Raw genomic sequence first — 23,090 nt, 5'->3', positions numbered from 1 at the left:
ACCTTATGTTAGGCTTCCTCATATTTTTGTCTCAGCAGCAAGTCCAACAGAAGAAGAGACAATTCAACATCCGTTCAATGAAGGTAGCAAGTCTGAGCTGCCAGAAGTAAGTGCCTCTGAAGATACCACTCCAATTGCAGCATCACAACCAGACTCTAAGGATTCTTTACCTTCTGATATTGTTACACAGTCTGTGATATCAGAGGATGCAAGGGCTACAGAAATCAGCAGCACAGAGGCACTCATTGAGCCAGAGCAGGTTGAGATCATCTCACCAGAGATGTCACCTACACTGACTACAGCAGATCAAACACATGCAGATGAACGTGACTCACAGCAAACCCTTACCAAGATAAACTCAACTGTAGAAGCTACTCTCTCTGAAGCTGAGATCACTGAGGCCTGTGAGCCATCACTTGAGCTGTCTTCAAAGGACAGAGCTATAGAAATAACAACAAATGAAGAAGTTAAGCCTCTCCGTGACCTGACCTGTGAGCCATCACTTGAGCTGTCTTCAAAGGACAGAGCTACAGAAATAACAACAAATGAAGAAGTTAAACCTCTCCGTGACCTGACCTGTGAGCCATCACTTGAGCTGTCTTCAAAGGACAGAGCTACAGAAATAACAACAAATGAAGAAGTTAAACCTCTCCGTGACCTGGCCTGCCAGAATGAAACTACAACTTTAGAACCAGAAGGTGCTAGAACTCTTGAAGTGTTACCCCACAAGGACAAAAGCACAACTGTAGATGTTGTATTACCTGAAGAAGGCCAGTCCCTTGACAAGTTACCACAGGAAGAAGTACCCTTAGATGTAAAGTCACCTGACGAAATCCAACAGCTTCATGACAAAACTGAAAGAGATGTCATCTTATCTTCTCCTGAACCCAGTCCTGTCAAATCTCCCACAGAGGAAATCACAACCTCCAAGGACGATGGTTTAGCAGTCAAGGTTAGTCAGCCAGAAGCTGAACAGCCTGATGAGCAACCAGGAATAGGCTTATTTTCAATGTTTAGTGGCTCCACTGCAACCCCACAGCAAACACCCTCCCAAACTGGGCTATCAATACTTGGTGGTATTCTTCCTGGTTCATCTACCAAGGACACTCCTGGTTCAGGGTTACTCTCAATGTTTGGGGGGTCAAATGCCCCATCTTCACCTGGATCCAAAGACCAGCCACCACAGTCAACCCCACAAGAGACACAGGGAAAAGGATTATTCTCTATGTTTGGCGGATCTAGTAGCCAGCCACCATCTGGTCCAAGAGGTCCAACTGTTGGAAGTGTGCGACCTAGAGGTCCTCCACCCAAAGAACCTCCAGGCAAAGGTCTGTTTTCCATGTTTGGTGCATCTGCACCTCAGCAACCACCTAGCCCAAGAGGTCACACTGGGGGTAGTGCAACACCAAGAGGACCTTCCACTGGATCTTCTATATTTGGTGGCATTCTTCCAGGTTCTACTACACAAAAAGAAACCCCTGGTGCAGGTTTGTTTTCCAAGTTTGGAGGTCTTGGTGCTTCACCCCAGACTGGACCCAGAGGACCCCCTCCAGGACCAACAGTAACACCTCCAACCAGAGGTTCAGAGCCTTCTGGAAAAGGGCTGTTCTCCATGTTTGGTGGACAAAACCAGCAAGCATCAGAGGCACAGCCTGCAGTGTCTAAACCACCTGAAACAGAGGGTGTTTTCAAAGTTTCCTCTGTGTTTTCACTTGGTGGGGGTTCTGATGGTAACAAATCTAAAACTGGGTTTGGCCTATTTGGTATGTCTTTCATGGAGGAAACCAAGACAGAGCCAGAAATAATTGTTCCTGTGAAAGAGGATATTGCCTCAGAACAAATACAACCCTCAGACACAAATGATTCTTCAAAAGAAGAAAAGGATCACCTTGTTAAGGCCATGGAAAATGCACCCCATGGTCCTCCCTCTACATCATCAGTCGAGTTAAAGCTCCAATTAGAGCAGACATATCAAGATGGTAAAGATTCAAACTTGGACATCAATAAGAGAACTACTGAAATTTCTATTCTCCCAACAGATCCACATCTGGAGGGGAACAAATTAGACACAATGCAAAAACAACTTTCTTGTAATGAAAATTCCTCAGATGTGGTTGAAGCTGAAACGGCAAAAGCTGCCAGTAATTTACTAGAGAAAGAGACACTGCTTGACCAACAAGCTGTAAAAATAGTAAGTGAGGAACAGTCAGACATCCCCAAAGAATACAAAGAAATGAAAGATACAGTGGATGCTGTGGCAGAAGTTGCTACATCTGAAACAGATACTTCTGAAATTAAGAGAACAGGCGATGAAACTGATATAGGTGCCATCAAAAGCCCACCAGAAAGAAATGATGAAACTGAACATTTGGAGGCCATTGTTGAAGGAGAGATCACAATTCCAGAGTTAGGAAAACAAACTGAGGAGCCTTTGAAAGTTGATGATAAAGAGCAAGGAGCAGTTGGAGATATGGAAAAATCAACTGAGGAGCCTTTGAAAGTTGATGATAAAGAGCAAACAGCAGTTGCAGATATGGAAAAATCAACTGAAGGGCCTTCAGAAGATGCTGATGTGGAACAGACAGCGGCCACAGATGTGGAAATATTATCTAAGGAACCTTTAAAGGTTATTGGTGACGAACAAACAGCCGTTGCAGATGTGGAAAAATCTGAAGAGGCAAATGTAGCCAATTCAGTGATAGAAGTTACAGAGAAAACTACTGCAGAATCCATGGTGGGTGCAGTTACAGCAGAGGCTACCATTTCAGAACCAGAAAAATCTACTGAAGAGGAAATAAAAGCCCCAGTCTCTGATGAGACTGCAAAGGAGCCGGTTGATGCTAAATCAGAGCTTGGGGAAGCTATTAAAGAACCTGAACATGGATTAGAGAAACCTTTTGAAAGTAATAATTCTGCTGCAATGGCCTCCTCTTTGGATGAAGAAAAAACTGTTGGTACCAACTCACCAGAAATCATGACATCTTCAGCTGTGGGGCCTCTGAAAGATCCGGCATTGGGACCTGCTAGTCCTCTACCACAGCAACAGCCCATGCCAGGAATGGCAAGGCCACCTGGCCCACCAGGACAAAGAATGGGAGCACCAAGGATGGGAGGACCACGGATGGGGGGCCCAAGAATGGCTGGACCAAGAATGGCTGGACCAAGAATGGGTGGACCAAGAATGGCTGGACCAAGACAGCCAGGACCACAGAAGCCCCCTGAACCGGCTCCATTTTCTGGCTTTATGTCTATGTTTTCTACCCCAAGTGCCCCAAGTAAATCAACAACTGTTGGTGGCTTTTTCTCAAGTTCACCTGGTTCACTTTTTGGTTCATCACCTGCTCCTCGTCAGCCACAACAGCAGCAGCAGCAGCAACAACAACAACAACAGAAAAGCTCATTTTTTGGACTTCCAAGTAGCATTGGTACAGAATCCCTTACAAGTGACCTATTTGGTATATTCAAGGGTCCTGAAACAGCTAAATCTGAGGAACATCAACAGTCTGGCACAGAGCCTGGAGAAGGGGATCCTTCCGCTAAGGTAAATATCTTAGAGAGCACTGAAAAGACAGGCACAGAGAAGACACCTTTACCTGGTGATGAAAATGCTAAAAGCAGTGAGGACTCTGAGGTTCCTGAAAAAGGATTAGTGGAGGAGGCAGAACAAACAGACAAATCAGAGGCAGAAGAAAGTTCTCTGACTGAACCCACCATGAAAACTGTCCCATCAAAGGGAGAAGCAGTGGATGGTGAGCACGCTGAGCATTCAGAGGAGCCAGGTTCTGCAGTTTCTGACAAAGCTGCACCACCCCCAGCTCCTGAAACCAAGGGTATATTTGAAATACCAACTAAATTTGGCTTTATGTCTGTTGCTGCTGAAGGCACATCATCTATTGGATCCCTTTTCTCCACCACACCATCTACAGCTACTGGTGAGAAGACACCACAGCCACAAACAGATGGTGGTCTCTTTTCTGGTTTTAAGAACCTTTCAGCTGGTATTTTCCAGGATGAAAAGCCAACTGGAAAGGAAGAACCCTCATCTGCTTCATCTGTGTTTGGCATGAAACTTGGCTCAATGTTTGGGAACACTGAGCCTCCTAAAGCTGAATCCACCCCTCCTGTGGTCACAGCCCAACCTCAGTCCCAAAGTACAAAACCTACAGATGAATTTTGTGAGCCAGAGTCTGAGAAACCTTCCCCAGGTTCTGGAGAAACTGGAAGTGCAGATGCCAGTGATACAGAAGGACCAACAGAAACTTCAAAAACAGGAAGCTGTGACACTTTAGCACAGTCACCACAGTCTGCACTCCCCTTTGACTCAGCATCCCTAGCAGAAGGTTTCGATAAACCCCAGTTAAAGATCACCCCATGTGAGGTAGATAGGAGCGTGGCTGACACAACTGACACCGTGCATGCAGATTTGGACGCAGAGCAACCAAAGGAATTGTTGGCAAAGGAAGCTGCGAAAAGGCTAGTACAATTTGTATGATAAATGGTATTGTTCATTTATCATGCTAGTGCAGACCAATATATAGCCCCTTCCCTGCAGTACTTTTCCCCTTTTTAGGTTGTGTTTGGACCACATTTCATATCAGTGTCTCTGTATTCATTTTTTCCCTTTCTCATCCCACAATTTGACTTAAAAATCCAAAGCATTTGTTTAGATTTAGACATGTTTAAATGTGGTTGAACCAACCAAATTCCTTGTTCAGAACATACTGCATATCCACCTCTTAGCCATAAATACACACAATTAGGTAAAAATCTGTCATTGTAAGTTTTATCATCAAATTCATAAGAAATGAAATGATCAAGTATGCTTGAAAGGTGCTTACCATTATGTGTAAATACACTGGAGCTATTTTGTGCTTAACGAACCGCCGTAATAGCTTTCCTGACATTGATGGACGTGCAATGAATGAAAAAAACGATGGTTTGTATTTATTAGCTCTTCATTTGTGAGGCGTGTATAAAGCCCCTCCTTTCTCTGTCCCCTGCAGTTCTCTGAATTATTCTCCAAGCCTCAGCCAATTTGTTTATATGAATCAAACTCTGATAGATTTATGATGGTGTGGCAATGCACACCACGGAGGCAGACTGGACACTGAAATAAAAGGAACAGTGAGAGGTAATTTGGCCTTCGTCCAAGACAAAGTAAATCATGCCAGATAAAGCACAGAGCCACTCTCCTTGTTAGCAGTCTCAATCACCCAGCAGTGACACAGTCAGCCACTTATGTTTTTATCATCCAGGTTAAGCGTATCCCCTTTGCACTAAGAGAGTTTTTAACCTTTTAGTCTCAATCTTATTAAAAGGTTAAAGAATTATGAATGATGTGCATTTATCATAAAGTACATTAGTAGATGCTGTAAATGTTCTGTAGATGCAGGTGAATTACGAAGGATATGTCTTTCTTTTGTGCTCAGATACAGGCTTTTAGACATAACCTTCAAGGCTATGAAAAACTGTCATAGCTGGTCTCATTATGAGCATGCTGTCATAGCCTTAAACATGCAGTATGACCACCCATCAGGGCTGAGGACCTCCCAGTGCTGTCTCTTGACACTGGCTGCATTCAGCCTCATTCATTCATGTTACCCTATTGAATCCTGTTAGCTTTCCTTGTTTTGTGTGACCTTCCTTCCTTGTTCTGATGATGCTGAACTTATTTACCCTGACTTTTACTCCCAGTTTTTGTTTTCATAAATGAAAAGAATTGTTTAATTCCAAAATCACTGTCCTCCATTCAAAGTTGAAACTCTTTATTTTGAGTCACAGTAAAAAAAGAAATGCAATGTCTTACAATTTTCCAAGTTTTGCAAGTTGTGTTTCCAATTTGCTGCATTTTGGAATAAAACTTTTCAATTCTACAGTAGTCCTTTAACTACATTTTGCTTTCACAAATCACCGAAATATTCTCAATAAAAATCTCATTCTCCTACAGTCCTCCGGACAGCAGCCGCTTTGATTCATCAGGCAACCTCAGCCCGGCCAGCTCCCAGCTCAGCTCTGAGCCTGAGGAGCGCCGAGATCCCGGCCCACGTCCTGCTCTCAGTAGCCAGCCATCAACATGGGACGAAGAAGAAGAGGGGGAGGAAGAAGAGGTTGAGAAAGAGCTGCATCCACTTCCAGAGCCTGGTTCCAACAAAGATTTGAAAGACTCTTCAGTCATCCTGCCCAAACCTATGTTGGACAACCATGATAACAAGACTCAGACTAAAATCTGGTACGTACGAACAGTAGACATGTAAATTTACATAATTTGTTCGAAGGTGAGAGGGGAGAAATATGTCATAAATGAGGAAAATATTAATGACCTTATCAGCAGCGATACTCCAGCAGCAGAAACCATATATGCACTTACTGTCTGAATAAATAGCAGGAAACAGACTGCGCCTTTGACTTTAGACCAGCTTTTTGTTGGTCTGTGGCGCTGTCTCTTTCTGCTGCCTCAAGATAGCAATGCACCATCAGTGCGCCTGACCCCACCTCACCTTAAGACTATCACGCCCAGGGGCGCACAAGTGGGTGAAGGTGCTTTTGCTATTTACACAACATGGCACTGGGCGTGAAAATCGTATCACTAAATGAGCCCATCATAATAAGCTTCCTATGTAAACACATTCTAAAGTTAAATGAGGCTTAAATGAGCTTTCAATAGTCTGAATTTGTCTGATCACACTAATTGTGAACCTATCCTTTGACCACGAGATTCATTGGATTGATTTTATTCTGATATATTCATGTTTGCCATTCTTTTGAAATTTGTCCCTTTAAGCCTGTTGATCTTTTTGCTTTACCATTCTCAGTTTCTTTGAAGACGGCCCCCCACCCTGCTCTCCATCCAAAGTTCGCTGGCTGAAAGCATACAACAAAGTCAGAGTACAACTTCTCGAGGTACAAAGACTCACCCTCTCTGCCCACCCCAACTGCTCTCTCTCTCTCTTTGGCTGTTTCTCTTTCTTACACAGCCATGCTCACACACATATATTTATTAGTCATACCTATATAGTTTGTAAACTACACTGTATTTATCCAACAGCACACAAGGAAATCAAATTGAATCAATAAAACCCCATAAAGTGCACACATTCAGATATACAGTACAAGCACATGAACACTGCTGTTTCTCTCTCTCCCCCTCTCTCTTGCAATGACACTTTCTCTGCCTCTTTTCCCCTATGGGTTGGTTGAGTTTCCAGTCATGCCACAGCAATTTGCACCATTTTTATGCTCCTAAATGTTTCCACTTTGATCTGGAATACCCCTTTCCACTATGGGTCTCTTCAGTTCCGGCTATCGCTCAACTCTTACAGAACATTTTTAGTTCCTAGATATGGTGCTGTGAGTTAAAACGATTCCTCAGATTATGATAAGGCCTAGCGAACAACCTTGGGGTGGCTTACAGCTGACGTTGGTGTTTGGATCTGTGTGAGTATTAGGAGCAGATAAATCATGCATACACACATCGAGGCACATCTAGGAAATTGCATTGACTTTATATTCATTCCTTGGAGGCTTATTTTAACCCAGCCATAAACACTACATGCATACCTACTTAAGTTTTAACCTAGTTGTAATCCTACAGTTACTTTAACCCTGAAACTACATATGCTGTTGTGACCGGTGTTTTGTGTTTGTCCCCAGATGGGACCTGAGCTGTCACATTGTGATTAGTACACACTCACACATCACCAGGTGTTGATCACATTCTGTTCAAACACCAAGAATTGTCCCCACTGCCCCTCTTGTTGGCTACTCTCGGTGTGAGTACCAGTGTCTCCTTGTTTTCTCCGATCTCCCAGACGGCTTATTTCCAACCTGAAAATCCACTCCACTTTTTAAACATTTCATTTCTCTCAAGTGAAGTAGAAGGAAACAAACGATGCACTGAGAGAGAAATTAAATCGCAAGGGTGCTGTCAGTAGAGAGATTGCTGACTTGGAAACATGAACTTACAAATTCCGCAAGATTAATTCAGTCGGGCTACTTATTAATAGGGGGACAAGTGGGTTCAAGCCCTTTATTGACAAACATCTGCCTTACTGAAGTGTCCTTGAGAAGACACAGATGTCACAAATGTCCAGACTCCACCGCTCTTGAAGACTCGCCGACTTGCCGACTTTGCAGGTAAATATTTCAGAATTCTGAGACAGAATCTGAGAAATGACGGTGTGAAGAATGAAGAAAGAGCTCTTGTTGGACCTGTTTGACTGCGTTTGAAGCAACGGTTCCCATATGGTTGTGTATTGTAGTGCCAGCAGAAGTGCAGCTGTCGAAATTTAACCTTTACACCATACTAGAGTTAGTCACTCTTTTTTTAGGTGCCTTTTTTTATTATGAACAATAGATGAAAACACAAGACAAAAGAAGTCTGGGGCTTGATTTCACAAGAGCATCTTAAGGCTAAAATGATCAAAAAGGACAATAGGAAGACAAAGGAAGATATCCGGAGATATCCCTCTGTATGCAGTGGCTATGTGAAATGTCTTGCATCTCTACTTCTGAGGTCCAAGCTTCTAGTGTGTTATGACTGAAGCAGCCAATTATTTATTTATCAAGTAGGCCTAATCAATAAGTTTATTTTATGTGTCCAAAGATTTACTGCTAAAATCTCCCACACTGATTATTCATAATTTCAGGAAATACGTTTATTCATCATGAAGACTATGATTCAGACTGCAAAAGCTGTTTTATTATGTCTTCTGTGAGGGATTTGAATCAAGTCTAAGATGATAATAATGGCTATATCATCAAGGTTATTTAGGTTTTTAACAGAAAGCCTATGACAAAGTTGTGTAGTTTGAAAGAGATGAGGGTCTCAGGCGACATACTATTGATTTGTATTATGGAAAGTGTGAGATCAAGTACGTTTGGAGCTTGTCACAGTTTTTCTGTCTCTGCTACATCAAGTTTTACTTCTTTTTTTAATGAATCTCTTGTCACTTCATCCTCTGAAGTGCAGTTTAACAATCAACTAAATCACCAAGTTTTGAACTATGTAATAAATAGATCATTGGTTGGTTCATAATATCATAATAATAAAGTTCATGATAAAGTGTGACACAAGATAAGATGCAAAAATAAATTCTGGGTAAATTCATTCTAAAATATCAACACACTGAGCCTGAAAGTAAAACACACTGGATGTCATGAAGCTGTAATGTTAGCTAGGAAATAGATGAATGCTAATGGTTAGCAACAGGGTTATCAAATATGTTATTTTACCTTGAAATATGGTTCACTGTCCCTCCAGATTTTCACTATCCATCATCTTCTCAGTTGCTGATCAACATTATCCCTACAAATGAGTTTCCAACCCTGAGTGTGATTATGAACATGGTCTGTTGCAGCTCCAAAACATTAAATTCTCTTCAATGAATATATTCCAGGGTCAGCAGCAGACAGCGCTTTGTGTTATGCTCCATTACTTTCGAGACATGCCCAAGATATCTCTTTAATAGCCCAGCATCAGGTGTCATTTAGCAGCAATTCATTCAAATCAGCTCCAAGCTCTTAGCAACAGCTTTTACACGAGTTGTTTTCACAGACAACATGTTGAATGACTCAGGGAGTATGAAAATGGTGGAAACATGAGGATTAGATTGATTTCAGTAAAAGAAAACACAGACTTTGGGAGTTTTTTGAGCATTAACAGGTTTTAGAAATTTGAATCACTGCTGCTTTGTGGAGCTGGTCTGCACCAACAGTACAGAGAGACTTAAAAGATGACCACCCCCTCCGTACAGGTAACGATGTCTCCTCTGCCACTGCTGCTGGCCACTTCAGCGCAGATCTGAGGGAATAATTAGTTCATCCAGTCCTGCGCTGCTTATCAATGATAGATCATTTCTTTAAATGCCACGTTTGATCTCGTTCAAGACCCGGAGAGGAAGACACAGCAGATCGCTCACCTTTCACGACCAATTACACAGGCATTCTGCTGTTGAATGCTTATTAGGCTGTGTTTTCAGGAGCCCTTTTGGAGGTTTTGTGTGTTTGTGTTTGTGTGTGTGCGTGTATTGTAAAAGCCCACTTGCTTTTTCAGTTTGATCAACTGGTCAAGTATAGCGAAACAAAGTGATGTTTAAGGTCAAGGTTCTGTTTATACGGGAGCACAGTAATGAAACAAATAAACAACAGATTTAATTGTTGCTTCAACAACATTTAAATAACTGTAATTCACTGTGAAGCATATCCTAAAATATTTTGTGATAACTGATCTGAATGACATGCTTTACACTTGCTTAATTGTCAAAGTCAATATTGAGAAAGTCACTTCCAACTGCAACTGAGAGACTAGAGGCCATTTTTAGATGGATTCAGTTAGATGAATGTTGCATTTGTTTATGTCAGTAAATAAAAGGTGAATATTACCCCACCACATTTTGCTCAAGGCCACTTGAGCAGTCACAGACCTGTATTCCTTTTTCTTCCTGTGAAAGATGAAAACAATGAATTTTACAAGGAGACAGTTCTTTTGTCGAAACAGGTCAAAATGGAGCAGAGTTTGTTTGACAGAAACATGAGCTTGTTATCGGATTAGTTAATTAAGGTCATTTTTTGAGCAGCAACAGGAAAGGACATTCCTGACAGTAGAGCCCGACTGACTGATATATTGGTTGGCTGATACTATCGCTGATATTGACCTATTACAGATATATTGGTGTTGGCATATATGTTGTCCAATAAGCGCTGATATAAAACCAATATATCGATATCGGAATTTTTTACTTCCCGATATCTGTGTCTGCATCAAAAATCAAATATCGGTTGGGCTCTACCTCCATTTTTATTACGTTTTTGTGTGTGCTAATATACTATATTTTGAATGACCATAAAATTTCTCCTTTCATGTGAAAAGAGATTGGCCTGGTTCCTAAAGCCATAAGTGTGATTTATCAATTTAAATGCTTTTAAGATATTAAATTAATTTTTTCTCACACTTTTACCTTTTTCATTCTACAGTACTGTCACATAAAGTCATCAAACCTCTATTACTCTGACCTTTCAAATCCTTGTAAAGTTTGTGAAAGTTATCACTGTCACTGAAGACGATCGCTCATTGAAAGTTTTAAAGACATAAACTTACAGCAGACATTTTCAGCAGTTTCAGTATACAACGTGTCTCTTAATAAACCAGTTTGCAGCCCTTGCTACCCTTGATGCCATGCATCCATCCGTCTATCTAGTCACTTGTTCTGGTCAGCATCGCAATCCACAATCTTTAATGAAATACCCTCAACATTAGTGCATACCATACTGTCAGAAAAGGTAGAAAACGTATATTTTTCCATGAGAGTTCCTCTCATATGTAGACTAAAAATCCTTTAACATGCACGTATTTCTACAGTTAATTACATGTTGTCTTTGCTGAAATCATTTCAGAAGGTTGTGTAATACTGTTAGCATTATTCAAAGATGACACAGAGAAAAATGTAAATTTACCAGACTTCCAGTGTTACTGAAGTCTGGGAGGCACAAGACAGAGCTTGGTTTACCACTGGTCAGCAGTTATACATATCAGGACAAAAATAGTCGTTTTGTCTCTGTAGCAAGTATTGTACCATGGCAACGACGTGACATTTCTATGGAAACACATCCTTACATTTGTTTATGATTTGGGTGGTGTTGTTGCGCTTTCACTGAAAAAGTACATACTTTAGTCACTGTCATATAACATGCTGGAGCTTTTGTTAGCTCTGGTTATTCTGCAGCTTTTGTAATTGATTGTTGGATTGTTGTTATATTTTGTCCATGTCTGTTTGATAGCAATATATTGCAAACATGTCCAGAATATATTTGGATTGATTTCATTTTCTTGAATAGAAAATATCATCTGTATGTTCCGTTTTCTCAGAAACACAGATGTTGACACTCTGCATGTAAGAGAATTTTTCAGTGCTGTCAAATATTTTGGTTGTAAATATTTTATATCTATCCAGTCGGTATAACAATTAGAGTAAACTATAGATTTCTCAAAACTTGAGCCTTAATTCTCTCTGATATTTTAAGTACATGATTCTGATATATGTTTGCACTAAGTTTTAAAGTTCAAAACACATAGACAGAACCCCTCATTAAAATAAGACTCCAGAAAACTGAATGACCAGAGAATAACTGAGAACATGTCCATTTGATTTACACATGCGGTCTCATTTCCCAACAACAAAGCATTTGTCTGAAAAAAAGGTTTTAGTTTTGGACGCCTGTGACAGAACTGGAGCGCTTAAAGCGCAAGCTGAGATAGAGGGGGCAGCTAAGGGATATCACACATGACCTGAAAAGCGGGTCAGTGACTCAACTTCTCCTCACGGCAACTAAAAACCTCTCTGAAGGCAGAGTCATTAACATGAACATTAAAGCAGCAGAGGGAACAGGAAGGAAAAGGGAAAGGGTGGAAGAAAGAGATGAAGGGAGACATCAAAATCCAAGACAGACTATTATCACGTCTTGATGTGTGGGTTCAGTGCTTTTGAATCAACAAACGCCAACACAATGCACGTTGTCTCCTTGCTCCTAAAAAGTTTCATGTGAAGAGTGACAAAGCAGGACTCTTCCTTGTCATCTTTTCATCTATCCTGCTACAGGAGAATAATTTAGTTTTATGGTTTAAAGTTATTCTCCCTCCTGAAATCTTTTTTTCAATCAGTCTGGAGAAAGTTTGTAGCTGGTCTTGTTTCATCAGTGCCAGTGGATCGATTTTTACTAAAGCACGAGCAAAGACTCTTTTGCTGTCTTTGTGCAGTATGCTGTAGACCTGGAGGAGCTGCAAGGTGCGCTATACAGCTGCATTGTTCAGTATTTTAGCTCTTAGGTTGTGGAAACAGCGACTGTTTGGAACACAGTGAGCTCTCAAAGATGGACATCACAATCACAAATAATTCAAGATGTTTATGTGGATATTTTGAGTGTTTTGCTGCCATAGAAACCACCTCGTGCCGCCAGCATTACTGCGGTGGCAACTCAGCGTCTGCTGCTGCATGTCGACAGTGACTGCTGCATGGATAGTTGGATTACAGATGTTAGACAGTAGCTCCCATGTTAACATTATTCACATTTTACATATTAGAAATTGGTTACCACAGGAGTCTGAACAGATAATGGAGAAATATTGAAACTGTCCGCAGTATTTCAAGTGATTAAGTACTTTCTAAGGCACTTTAATGCATTTACTTGTCTATGAGGTTGTCTGGATAGAAACTTAGAGAAATTCAGTGTCTGACCCGTAAGTCTTAGCGTGCAGTAGTGAGAGGCTGTGAGTGTGTGATTGCATATCAGCCAAGAATAGAGAAAGGACCCTTTTCCATTTCAAGAAAAGACATTCTGATGACCAGAGTGTTGTGTTAAAGAAAGACTTTCAAACTTTGACAGTGAGCACCTTAAAATGGTCCCTTTATGGTGAAAACCCCATTTATTGTTTTGTGAAAATACCGCCATGAACTATAAATGAAGGAGCCCTTTAAAGAGAGTAAAGTTGAATCATTTTGTCTATGGCCAGCCACCATCATCCCCTGTAAAATAAGTTTTCTACTTGAGGAGCGTTTTTTGCTGACTTTACCCCAGAGTTTCTGTGCACTGTGTTCAAATTATTTGAAGTCTGACCTTTCAAAGAACCTCTGTTCAGATTAAATGTTAAACTGACATATGTGGATAGTTTTAATGCTTTAACTTTAATTGAAGGATTACAAGTTCCTCCATTAATTGGGGTCATTTTCAGTCTTATGAAACCATTGTCTGTCATGTGAACCAGTTCAATTCTGAACAGTCAGACCCAAAATAGAAAGAAAAATACATTTTTACACAAGTAATTTATGCAGCAAAATGGGTGAGAATATTGTGTTGGAGAGAGGGGAATTTTTTTACATTAAGGTCAATATTTTTATCCTTCAAGACTCTAAATCAGATATTGTACACCAATAGTCTGTTGCAATTTGCTCAATGTTGACCAAACATAAGAGTTTTTGCAACAAGTAAATTGCAGTGTAAAAGCTAACCTTACACTCAACTTATGAAGCCACTCGGTAGGAAATGTTAATTCAACTAGCCTGATCTTCAATGAAGGCAAACCTTTGGAGACATTTCAGATTTTATAATTTCCCAGAGAAGCAGGAGTGAAGAAAGACTGAGGCAATACATTTTAAAAAATGTAAAACATAACCTGCGGACTGGTCAAAGAAAAATCAGCACTGAGAGAGGGAAAATGTTTTAATAGATATTCATATAGCACCTCAAAACCTGCCACAATCCAAAAGAAACACGATGCTATGGCAACGGCGGTGCATGCAGAGTCAAGAGGTGAAGACTCAGTGTTTACGACATTGATGCTTGGTGCTCACATGCAGTCAAAGTTGATGGACAGTATTCCCCAGAGGTCGAACTTTGTGTGTCAACATGCCGACCTACATTATCATCACCGTCTTGTTGCTGCGATGATGCACTTTGTTGTTTAGGTTCCAGGACTTGTTGAGTACAACATATGCCTTGTCCTTGGTAAAACTTCACAGTGACTGACACACACACACACACACACACACACACACACACTCACAGTATTCACACATGCAACCAAAGAAAGGCCGCAAGAGAGATGAGATCGCTGCTTGGACCAGGCAGACATCAAAACAAGCATCAGTACAGAGCAGGAGGGGCAGCCAGATAGGATTGTGGGAAGGAAGATGAGAAGGCGAGGAGTAGAAAGGAGAACAGAGGGAGAGCATGAACAGCAGGAGGAGGTGTTGTGGCTCACAGTCCATAACTCCTCAGGGGGTTGTAACAATACAGACCAAGTTTCAGACGTAGATTCAGAACCTGGAATTGAGGTTTCATCTCACCAACAATTCAACACATGTGTATGTGTGTCTTTCATCAGGTCCAAAAGACGACCTGATGAAAGACACACATACACATGTGTTGAATTGTTGGTTGAACTTTAGGTCAAATATTGGATTTTAATCACAAACACTGTAGTTTAACCATGTATGTATTTTAACTTGTGTTTTGTTTTTATTGTTTTTAACCATTTTAGAAGAGCACTTCTGGGATGACACAAATATTGAACATACTGCATTTTTTTCAGGGCTGAGTTTAGACTATATATCTCAGATTTTCCCAAAACAGAATACATTAGAATTAAAGGGATCTAGTGATAGTAGATGCAGCAGATCCTGTATAGATGGGATTGAAAGCATATTAAGACCAAAATGTCCTGAGATAAAATTTCCACAAAATATTATTGGACAAGGAGATGAATAAATAATATTAGAATTTTTCTGATTGTGTTTTTAAATACCTAGAGAAGCCTTTATCTTTCTCCTACCTCTGACTTTCTTTTGAAAGTTTTTGTGGGTTTCATGACTTGCTTGAGCAGAAAAAAAGCTAAAGTACAACTCACAGACCAACATGAAAGGCCTCGCTTGGCGACAGAAACACACACTTCTCCTCGTCCTTGCTTTCACAATCAAATCACCTCTGCTTGACTGTACAGTAGACATGTTCAAAGAAAAAAACAGCTCCATAGTTTCAGTCGGTTTTACATTACAGCCTTTGTTTGTGCAATACATGCAGTAGATAGGGAGGAACAAAGAGAGATGTGAAATTGAGTGAGATCAAGGGAAACACGGGGAAAGCAGCACAAATGAAAATAAAAAATAGGAGGGTGGAGCAGACTGATATCTCATTATCAACAGAGGGGACATGCAGAGATAATTGGATACGGAGGAAGCGGACCGCCTCCAAGCCGCCTGTCCAGGGGTTCAGATGAAGTTGCATAACATCAGGAAAGAATAAAGAAAACAGAGAAAATGTGAAAAGAAAATACTTTCATGCTGTGCTTTCCAAATCTCAAATATTTTAGGATATTTCTAGTAATGCTACAGTCGAATCTGTTCCATGTCAGAGAGAGACTAAAGGATGTTGGGGAAATAAATTAACCTTCTGCTTGGAGATGAAGATGGGTTTTGTGCCATATTATACAGATGGTTTATTTAGCAGGTCATGAATATTCTGATTGTGATTGCAGTGATTCATGAACACAAGTCTTGCAGCTTCATTGCACCCTGATCTGCTGCCGCTGCCATTGGTGGAGAAAGTTTTATCTCAGTCGCTCATATGTGAAGTGTTGAATTTCAAAACAACAACAATGAGGTGGGAGGAGCTTTTTTTGGCTTGCGGCGCTGATAAGAAAATTAGTGAGAAAACCTGGTTGCCCCTGTGGACAACAACTGAATGAGCACCATCGCCCTGTGTCTAAAATTCTTGATCTGGCTAGTGCATTTGTTTTTGAAGCAAGTGACGAAAATAAGAAAAATACTTTAATACTGTTTTTGTAAAACACAGCTGTTTGCAGGATACATGCCGATGAAGTGACATGGCTAAGTGTGGCTATGTAAGATTAATAACCGTTTTAGCTTTAGTTCTGTACCACCAGACTACAGAGCCGCTTCCTCAGGCTGTGAGATACCTCAATTCATCCTCAGCACTCCGCTATAAAAACTAGTTTTAATTTCATGACTGGATAGGTCAGAATCTAACCTGTTGACCGTCATTAAGAATAACCAAAGTCTTTTCAAGCAAGTCCGGCCACTCAGCAGCCATCTTGGCAACGCCCCCCAGGCAATTACAGTTACTGACAAAAAAGGCCCAAGTGTAAATTAATGAGGAGAGAGCCATAACTTCACTTTTAAAGGTTAGTGGCACATAAAAACCGCATTACAGAATCACCAATCAAAAATGATAAAAAAAACACTTAAAAAAATAACAAATGCAAGTTTAATGTCTAATATTTGCAGCTCACCTTTCCTGTGCATTAACCTGATATCCTCCTCTGCCATATGAGAAGTCCGTGTGCAGCGCATCAGATCAGTTGCAGCTGCCGAGAATCTCAACAGCGCTGGCGTCAGTGCAACAACACGATTGGCTATGTTGGATATGTTTCCAGGTTGGCTGTGATAAAGCAGATGATTGGCCTCTGGGGGGAAGGGGAGGGATATGCGTCATATAACTGCTATCTCTGACGTAACCAACAACGTAGGAGGGTGCTTTATGTTTGATGTGATCAAGACGCAGTCAGTGTTCAGATGCAGCGATGCATCATTTGCTGTATGCCATCTGGTCTGCTCAGAACCCTCCAGAACTACATATGAATCAACATGAACTGTGTTATTATCACTTCTTTAGCTATTAGCATACAGTATCAGCATTGATCAGTTTTTTGGTATATAATCACTTTAAACAGGCTTTTTGCATTTCAATATGAAAAAACACACAATGAAAGCTTTCCTTTAGAGTTCATAACTGTATTTTGGCCTTGTGACATGAACATACGGCTACAATATTTAGCAAGTACTTTACTGATGTCCTACTTACCTACTTAGCCAGCAGATGGTGGCAGCAGGATGTGGACTATTAAATCACCTTACCATTTTGGCAGTCATGGCAAAGCCAGCACTTTGTGAACTAGAGTGGCAATCTTTTCAAATATTCAGCCAACGCCAATCTAATCAGGCAAGCCAACGTCAAGATAGCCTGTTATGCTGAGCGAAACATGTTTGCTAACCCTCCATAGATGGTAACATTAATGCTCACAACTGCGCTTGTGAAACGGGAGGGAGGAAATGATTGTCAGCTCGCCAGACTTAAAACAGCGATTTGTTCACGAGTCCCTCATCCCAGTCTTTTTAGTGTCTGTGTGTGGAGACTTAAGTGCAACTCAAGTCTTCATCTCTGTTCAGATGTTCAGATATTTTGCTCTTTCAGTCCTATTATGTTATGTTATTGCTTTTGGTTATGTTTGCAGTGTCTTGTATACCATGCGCGCTGGGCACCTTTTGGTGTCTGACACAAGGGAAAAAACAATAAAACAGACAAATAACATCCTCAGAGGAGGTCATGTTAAATCCCAGAAACACTCTTATTAACTACCTTTTATATGACAGATAAACAGTTATCATGATATTCTAGTTTCAAATTATATTCAAATATAAGCATTCACAAGAGATGCAAATATATATGTAGAAATACAATCACTGTGTTTTATGTTTGACATTTATGAGGAGCAGAAAAACACTGAAGCATGTACTGAAAACAGTTAGTGTCATTCATTGATAGATGGATTTCTTTGTCATTTAAAGACTAAATAACATTAATTAAATGCAACTTTTACATAAAACCACAAACGCAGCATCAAAACAGGGGGTCAAATTAGCTCAAACTAATTTGGTTTCAATTAATTTGAAGACGAACACAGTTTTACAGGTGTCCTGCTTTGATGGTTTCATTCAGCACTGAGTGAGGGAACAACAGCAGAAAGAAAGAGACATAAAAGAAAAACAGAAATGGAATGAAGAGGAGAAGAAAGGATAAATAGATTAAAAGACAGACCAAGGGGAGTATCGCTTTGTATCTTTTAGTGACGACGACTCCACTCAGCATACTAACGACGCCGACCCTCAGAGGGGCGGCGTCGTTAGCAGCATGACATTGGCTGAAAGTCACCATGGAAATCAGGCCTGTGGGCGGTGTGTGTGTGTGCAGGTGTTTGTGTGTCTTACAGGGATTGCAGGGTCCTCATTTACGCCCTCCAGGGCACCAGTGTTAAATCAGATGTTTGGCCTCCCCTGAGCCGACTGTCAGCCCTGTGTTTACCACAGTGACAGAACCTGGCTTTAGATACAGAAGGTGAAGAAACACACATCCTCACACCTTCACACATACACCCTTCATTTATGTTCAGCAGGTGGCTCAGTCTCAGTCTTTAAAAATAATAGAAATCAACCAGCAGAGGGGGAAAGAAAGACAGTCTATAGATATTAAACTGTTTATCTGGATGTGGTAGATAAGAGTCTGAAAATAAATATCTCTCAAAATGTAACAATTCTTTTACCTGTGTTCTTATTACATATACCACATTTTAAATGCTTCAGTGAATGATATTATTCTGGTCAACAGCAGGATGTCACATTTATTTGTCTGCTGTGCCAGCCCCTGTAGCAGATAACCATCAGTTTCTATCCTATTCGAAAAGGCCATTTGTGTATTCAGTATATGAAAGTGGCCGTCAAATTTTGCGTTTCACAGACAGTGCAGCTGGTGGATGAAAGGGTTCCTCTCCTGCTAACAACCAGTTTTGTGCGTGAGATGACTGTACTCAGAGGGATTTAACAGCTTTTTATACAGAAGCTGTAGTCCTGATATCTGTTCTTCATTGTCTGTTGGAAAGATTCATGAAAGACCTGGGAATTGAAGAGGGAAACATTTAATCCCTTGTGTTTGCATTGTCGGAATGATCTTGTTAGCATCTAATCTTGTACTGTCTACAAAATGTTTACTTTTTAAATGTGTTTTTAACATATTTGGAAGTGTCCTCTCATGACCATGTTCATGAGCAACAGGGCAGAAAAGATTGCATGTTAATCAACCTATAATGTAATCAATAATGTTAATTCATTTCCATTTCCTGTCAGTCAAGCAGTTCTGGGTATCTAACTAGTTGTCTGACTTGTTCAGCATTGCAGAGCTTTGTCTTCCTCCGAAGAAAAACAACTGTCTGATTGTTGTTTTGACCTTTTCTGTTTTCTTTCAGAAACATGAACATTTTTACAACCCAACTGGTATTAGCAGTTTAGATCAGGGGTTCTCAAACTTGCTTGTAGGGTCTGCATCTCATTTTAACTTAAGGTCAGGAGTCTGAAACAATTAGCGATAACAAAACAACATTTAATTTTCTATTAATTAACGTCGCATCTGCAAGAATTGAAATACAATTTTTTTTAATCTATGTAGAAATGAATAGGATATTATTATTATTGTAAAATCTAATCATTAAAAGTATTATAGTGAAAGAACAAAAAAGATATAACACACACACACATATATATATATGTGTATATAAATTGAATCTTTCCCATTTTAAAGGACCTCCTCGGCCATTTGCATATAGATTGGTGAGTTTAGGAGGTGCATTTGAACGCACCATGACTTCCCTGTCGGCGCTCCTTTGCCGCATGAAGTGCTGTAGATTTTTAAATAGGTATAGTATTTGTTAAAAGAAAGTCAATGTTCTGTCTCAGCACAGAGCTTGTCATCAGACTGCACTGTCAGTGAAATGCTCTGCAGCACCATAATAGAGTTGCACCTGTATTTTTTAACAATTATGCCAATGTTGTTTCTAAAATATGGCAGTGGTGAAGACATTTTAAAACTGAATGTATGAAATTCATAAAAATGTGATCCCAGTGGCCTTGTTTCCTGTGTGCATATAAAAAGAGTGAGTGATGCTAGGGAGAAAATCCTAACCAATCGACACTTTTATAACCACAATGACCCGAAACATAAAGTGACTATTCTGCAACAAGTTACCTTCTGTTTAGTAGGAGGAGGATTGTGGTGGGAGAGTGAGGTGATGCTTAATTGTTTAAAAAAAAACAAAAAAAAACAACTGTTTAAAACTGTAAGTTCCTTGAAAGGACTGGAAGAATCACTGAACAAAATACTCGTATATACATATTTGCTAACATACCTGCTAAAGCTTAAATGCGTGCTGGCAGTGTCTCTTCAGGTAATCCACAGCTCGTGTGTGCTCTGGCTGAGCGCATGTTTACTCCTTCAAAGCATCGAACATTATGCAAAAAATAGTGGCACAAACATTCCAGCACTCACAACAAAGGCCTGTCAGAGAAGGTATAAGTAAAAAGTAGAAAGTATGGAGCTGTTTCCACGAGTTATGAGGGCCTTGCCTCCATAGGGGATGAATGACAACCAAAGGTGTTATCGCCTCTCCCTCATTAATCCTTTTCCAGCACAGTTTGAACACCCAGCCTCTGCAAAAGAAGTTTTTTGTCATCACATAGGAAAAAGTGCTAATTATATGAGCTTCTGCCTATTTTCTTCATTGAAATGGTGTATTTTGATCACATCTGTGATCACTTTATAGCATGACAGCCCTTAATTTCATCTGTGGAATAGTATGTGATGTACAGTAGTCAAAGTTAACATGGATCAGTTGTGGCTTTGGTAGTTAAATGTGCTTAATGCTCGATGTTGTTCAATCATGCTTTTCCATGTCTCATTACAGCAGCATCATATTAGTTATTAGTACAATGGGTTTCGGCTGATGGCCTCGTCATGGCCAAAAGGCTGTGTAGCCACTGGCCTTGGCTTTGATCCTCTATTGTACTAATAGCTTTTTAATGAGCCATAAGTCACGTCCCAATCCAATTGCTCCAAAGCATTTTGTGCCTGCGTCTCAGCCAAAACAAAGGGGAAGTCTTCATGCTTCAAAGCAGACGTTTCCACAGCATATAGACAGTAGAATACATTATCATAATATTGACAGGAAGTACTTTGTTATTTAGCAGATTGTGAAGATGAGCACTCGCAGGCATTACGTTTGAGAGATACTGAAAGTGTGATATAGTACATTTATATCATTTCACCTCCACTGGCATTCATTTAAAGCTTATAAATAGAGCTGTTAAGAACCATAGCAAGTAATTAGTTTAGTCTTTTCTCTACATATACTTAACATTGTGTATGCATGTATGTTTCAAATGCAGAGTGCTCTGTTTTCCAAAGGACCATATCAGTAATTTTGCATGTTTTAGCCCAATTACTGCACATACTTACAGACACACTGTACATCATCACTAACCATTTGGCCATGCTTGAAAAATGTTGGATCTGCTTCTGTCTTCTATTCCAGGCAGCCATCAGTTTCCATTCATTTCCAGCAGATCATTTATACTTAACATTTTTGCCAACAAACTACAAGGTTTTAGATTTTCTGGCTACTTCAAACAATTAGTAAATTAAACGAGTAGTCAATCAGTGGAAAGTTGATTGCCAACTTTTTTCAGAATCAATCGATCAATCATTCCTAGTTCCAGCCTCTCAAACACAAAGCTTTGTTGTTTCCCTGTTAATGGATTTTCTAACACAGACTAAAAAATATTATATAAATAGAAAAAAATAGAATGATCGCTAATGAAACTAATCATTAGTTGGAGAGTCATACTTCCAGCACAGCTACAACATAAAAACTGTTCGCAAAACCAAAGCACGTTTCAATAATCAAGTTCAAGTTCAGCTTGATTTGCCCCCAAAAGGGCAAGCTGTTTTTTGGCAGCTTAAAGAGACAAAACAAACAGGAAGTAACATTAACCGCATTAATGAACACGCATATAATCATCAGGACTGTAATTTGATTTTCATAGTTGCGAAGGAATAAATGAAAAGCAATGGCTGCCTGGAATGGTACTACACCAAAATATCTATCAATCAATACATTAAACATTCAGGTTAATGTATTGACTGTCAACCAGTTCAGAAATGAATTGATAATTTTGATAACTGGTCATTTTTAAGTCATTTACCCTTTTACAAAATGTCATACCCTCAAAAAGGACAATTTTCAGCTTTTTTTGTGTCTTCGTAATTTGAATATCTTTGATTTTTGGACTCTTGGACTCAAGATGTCACCTCTTCAAAATTGTGATGACCATTTTTCACTCAATTTGTGAATTAAATGATATGTTGATAATGATTAATTGAAAAAAAGATGGAATAATTACATGTACCCCCAGACAGGCTGCATTTCAAATTGGTCAGTAAAAATCTTAAGTTAAAGCAGTAAAAACTGTACTCTAATAGCCCTAAAAATATCTTATGTACTGAGGGCATGTGCAGACAGTGCTGTAGCTGAATAGCATACGTGTGGCTGTTGGAGTACCGGAGTGTGTGAAAAGTGAAATAATGTGAGAAAGAGAGCGGCAGAGGTGGGTGATGAAGAGGGAGAGAGCGAGAGAGAGAGAGAGAGAAGAGAAGAGTGAGCGCACGAGAAGTGGAGCGTCGGTGCCGCGCAACAAGCTGCGATCAGTAGAGATATTGGGAGGGAGGAGGGCAGAAGGAAAACCCTGGAAGGAATTAAGATCAATCAAGAGATGTGAGGATGTGAAATAGAGAGAGGCAGGAAGAAAGAGAGATGTAGTGAAAGAGAGGGAGAGAGGAGGAGGAGACTGTGGCGAGTAAAGGCTGAGAGGGGAAGTGGAATAGACCGCTGGGATGCGACTCAGTGAGCGCTGTGATCAAGA

At 40.2% G+C, this 23,090-nt stretch overlaps 1 protein-coding gene across 1 annotated transcript in view; it reads left to right on the top strand.

The window, feature by feature from the left end:
• LOC311261890 (protein unc-13 homolog B-like) overlaps positions 1-23,090 on the top strand; it is a gene marked incomplete at its 3' end in the record, with an annotated part of 83,642 nt that overhangs the window by 38,728 nt on the left and 21,824 nt on the right. Inside the window, exons 9-10 of the mRNA XM_084360903.1 lie at positions 5,948-6,229; positions 6,813-6,900. Of these exons, the coding sequence (XP_084217029.1) occupies positions 5,948-6,229; positions 6,813-6,900 (370 nt within the window). The remainder of the gene's footprint in view (positions 1-5,947; positions 6,230-6,812; positions 6,901-23,090) is intronic.

This window comes from Pagrus pagrus, assembly GCF_965226575.1.
Source record: "Pagrus pagrus genome assembly, chromosome: 8".
Classification (NCBI taxonomy): domain Eukaryota; kingdom Metazoa; phylum Chordata; class Actinopteri; order Spariformes; family Sparidae; genus Pagrus; species Pagrus pagrus.
This window is presented reverse-complemented; position numbering and strand designations above follow the sequence as displayed.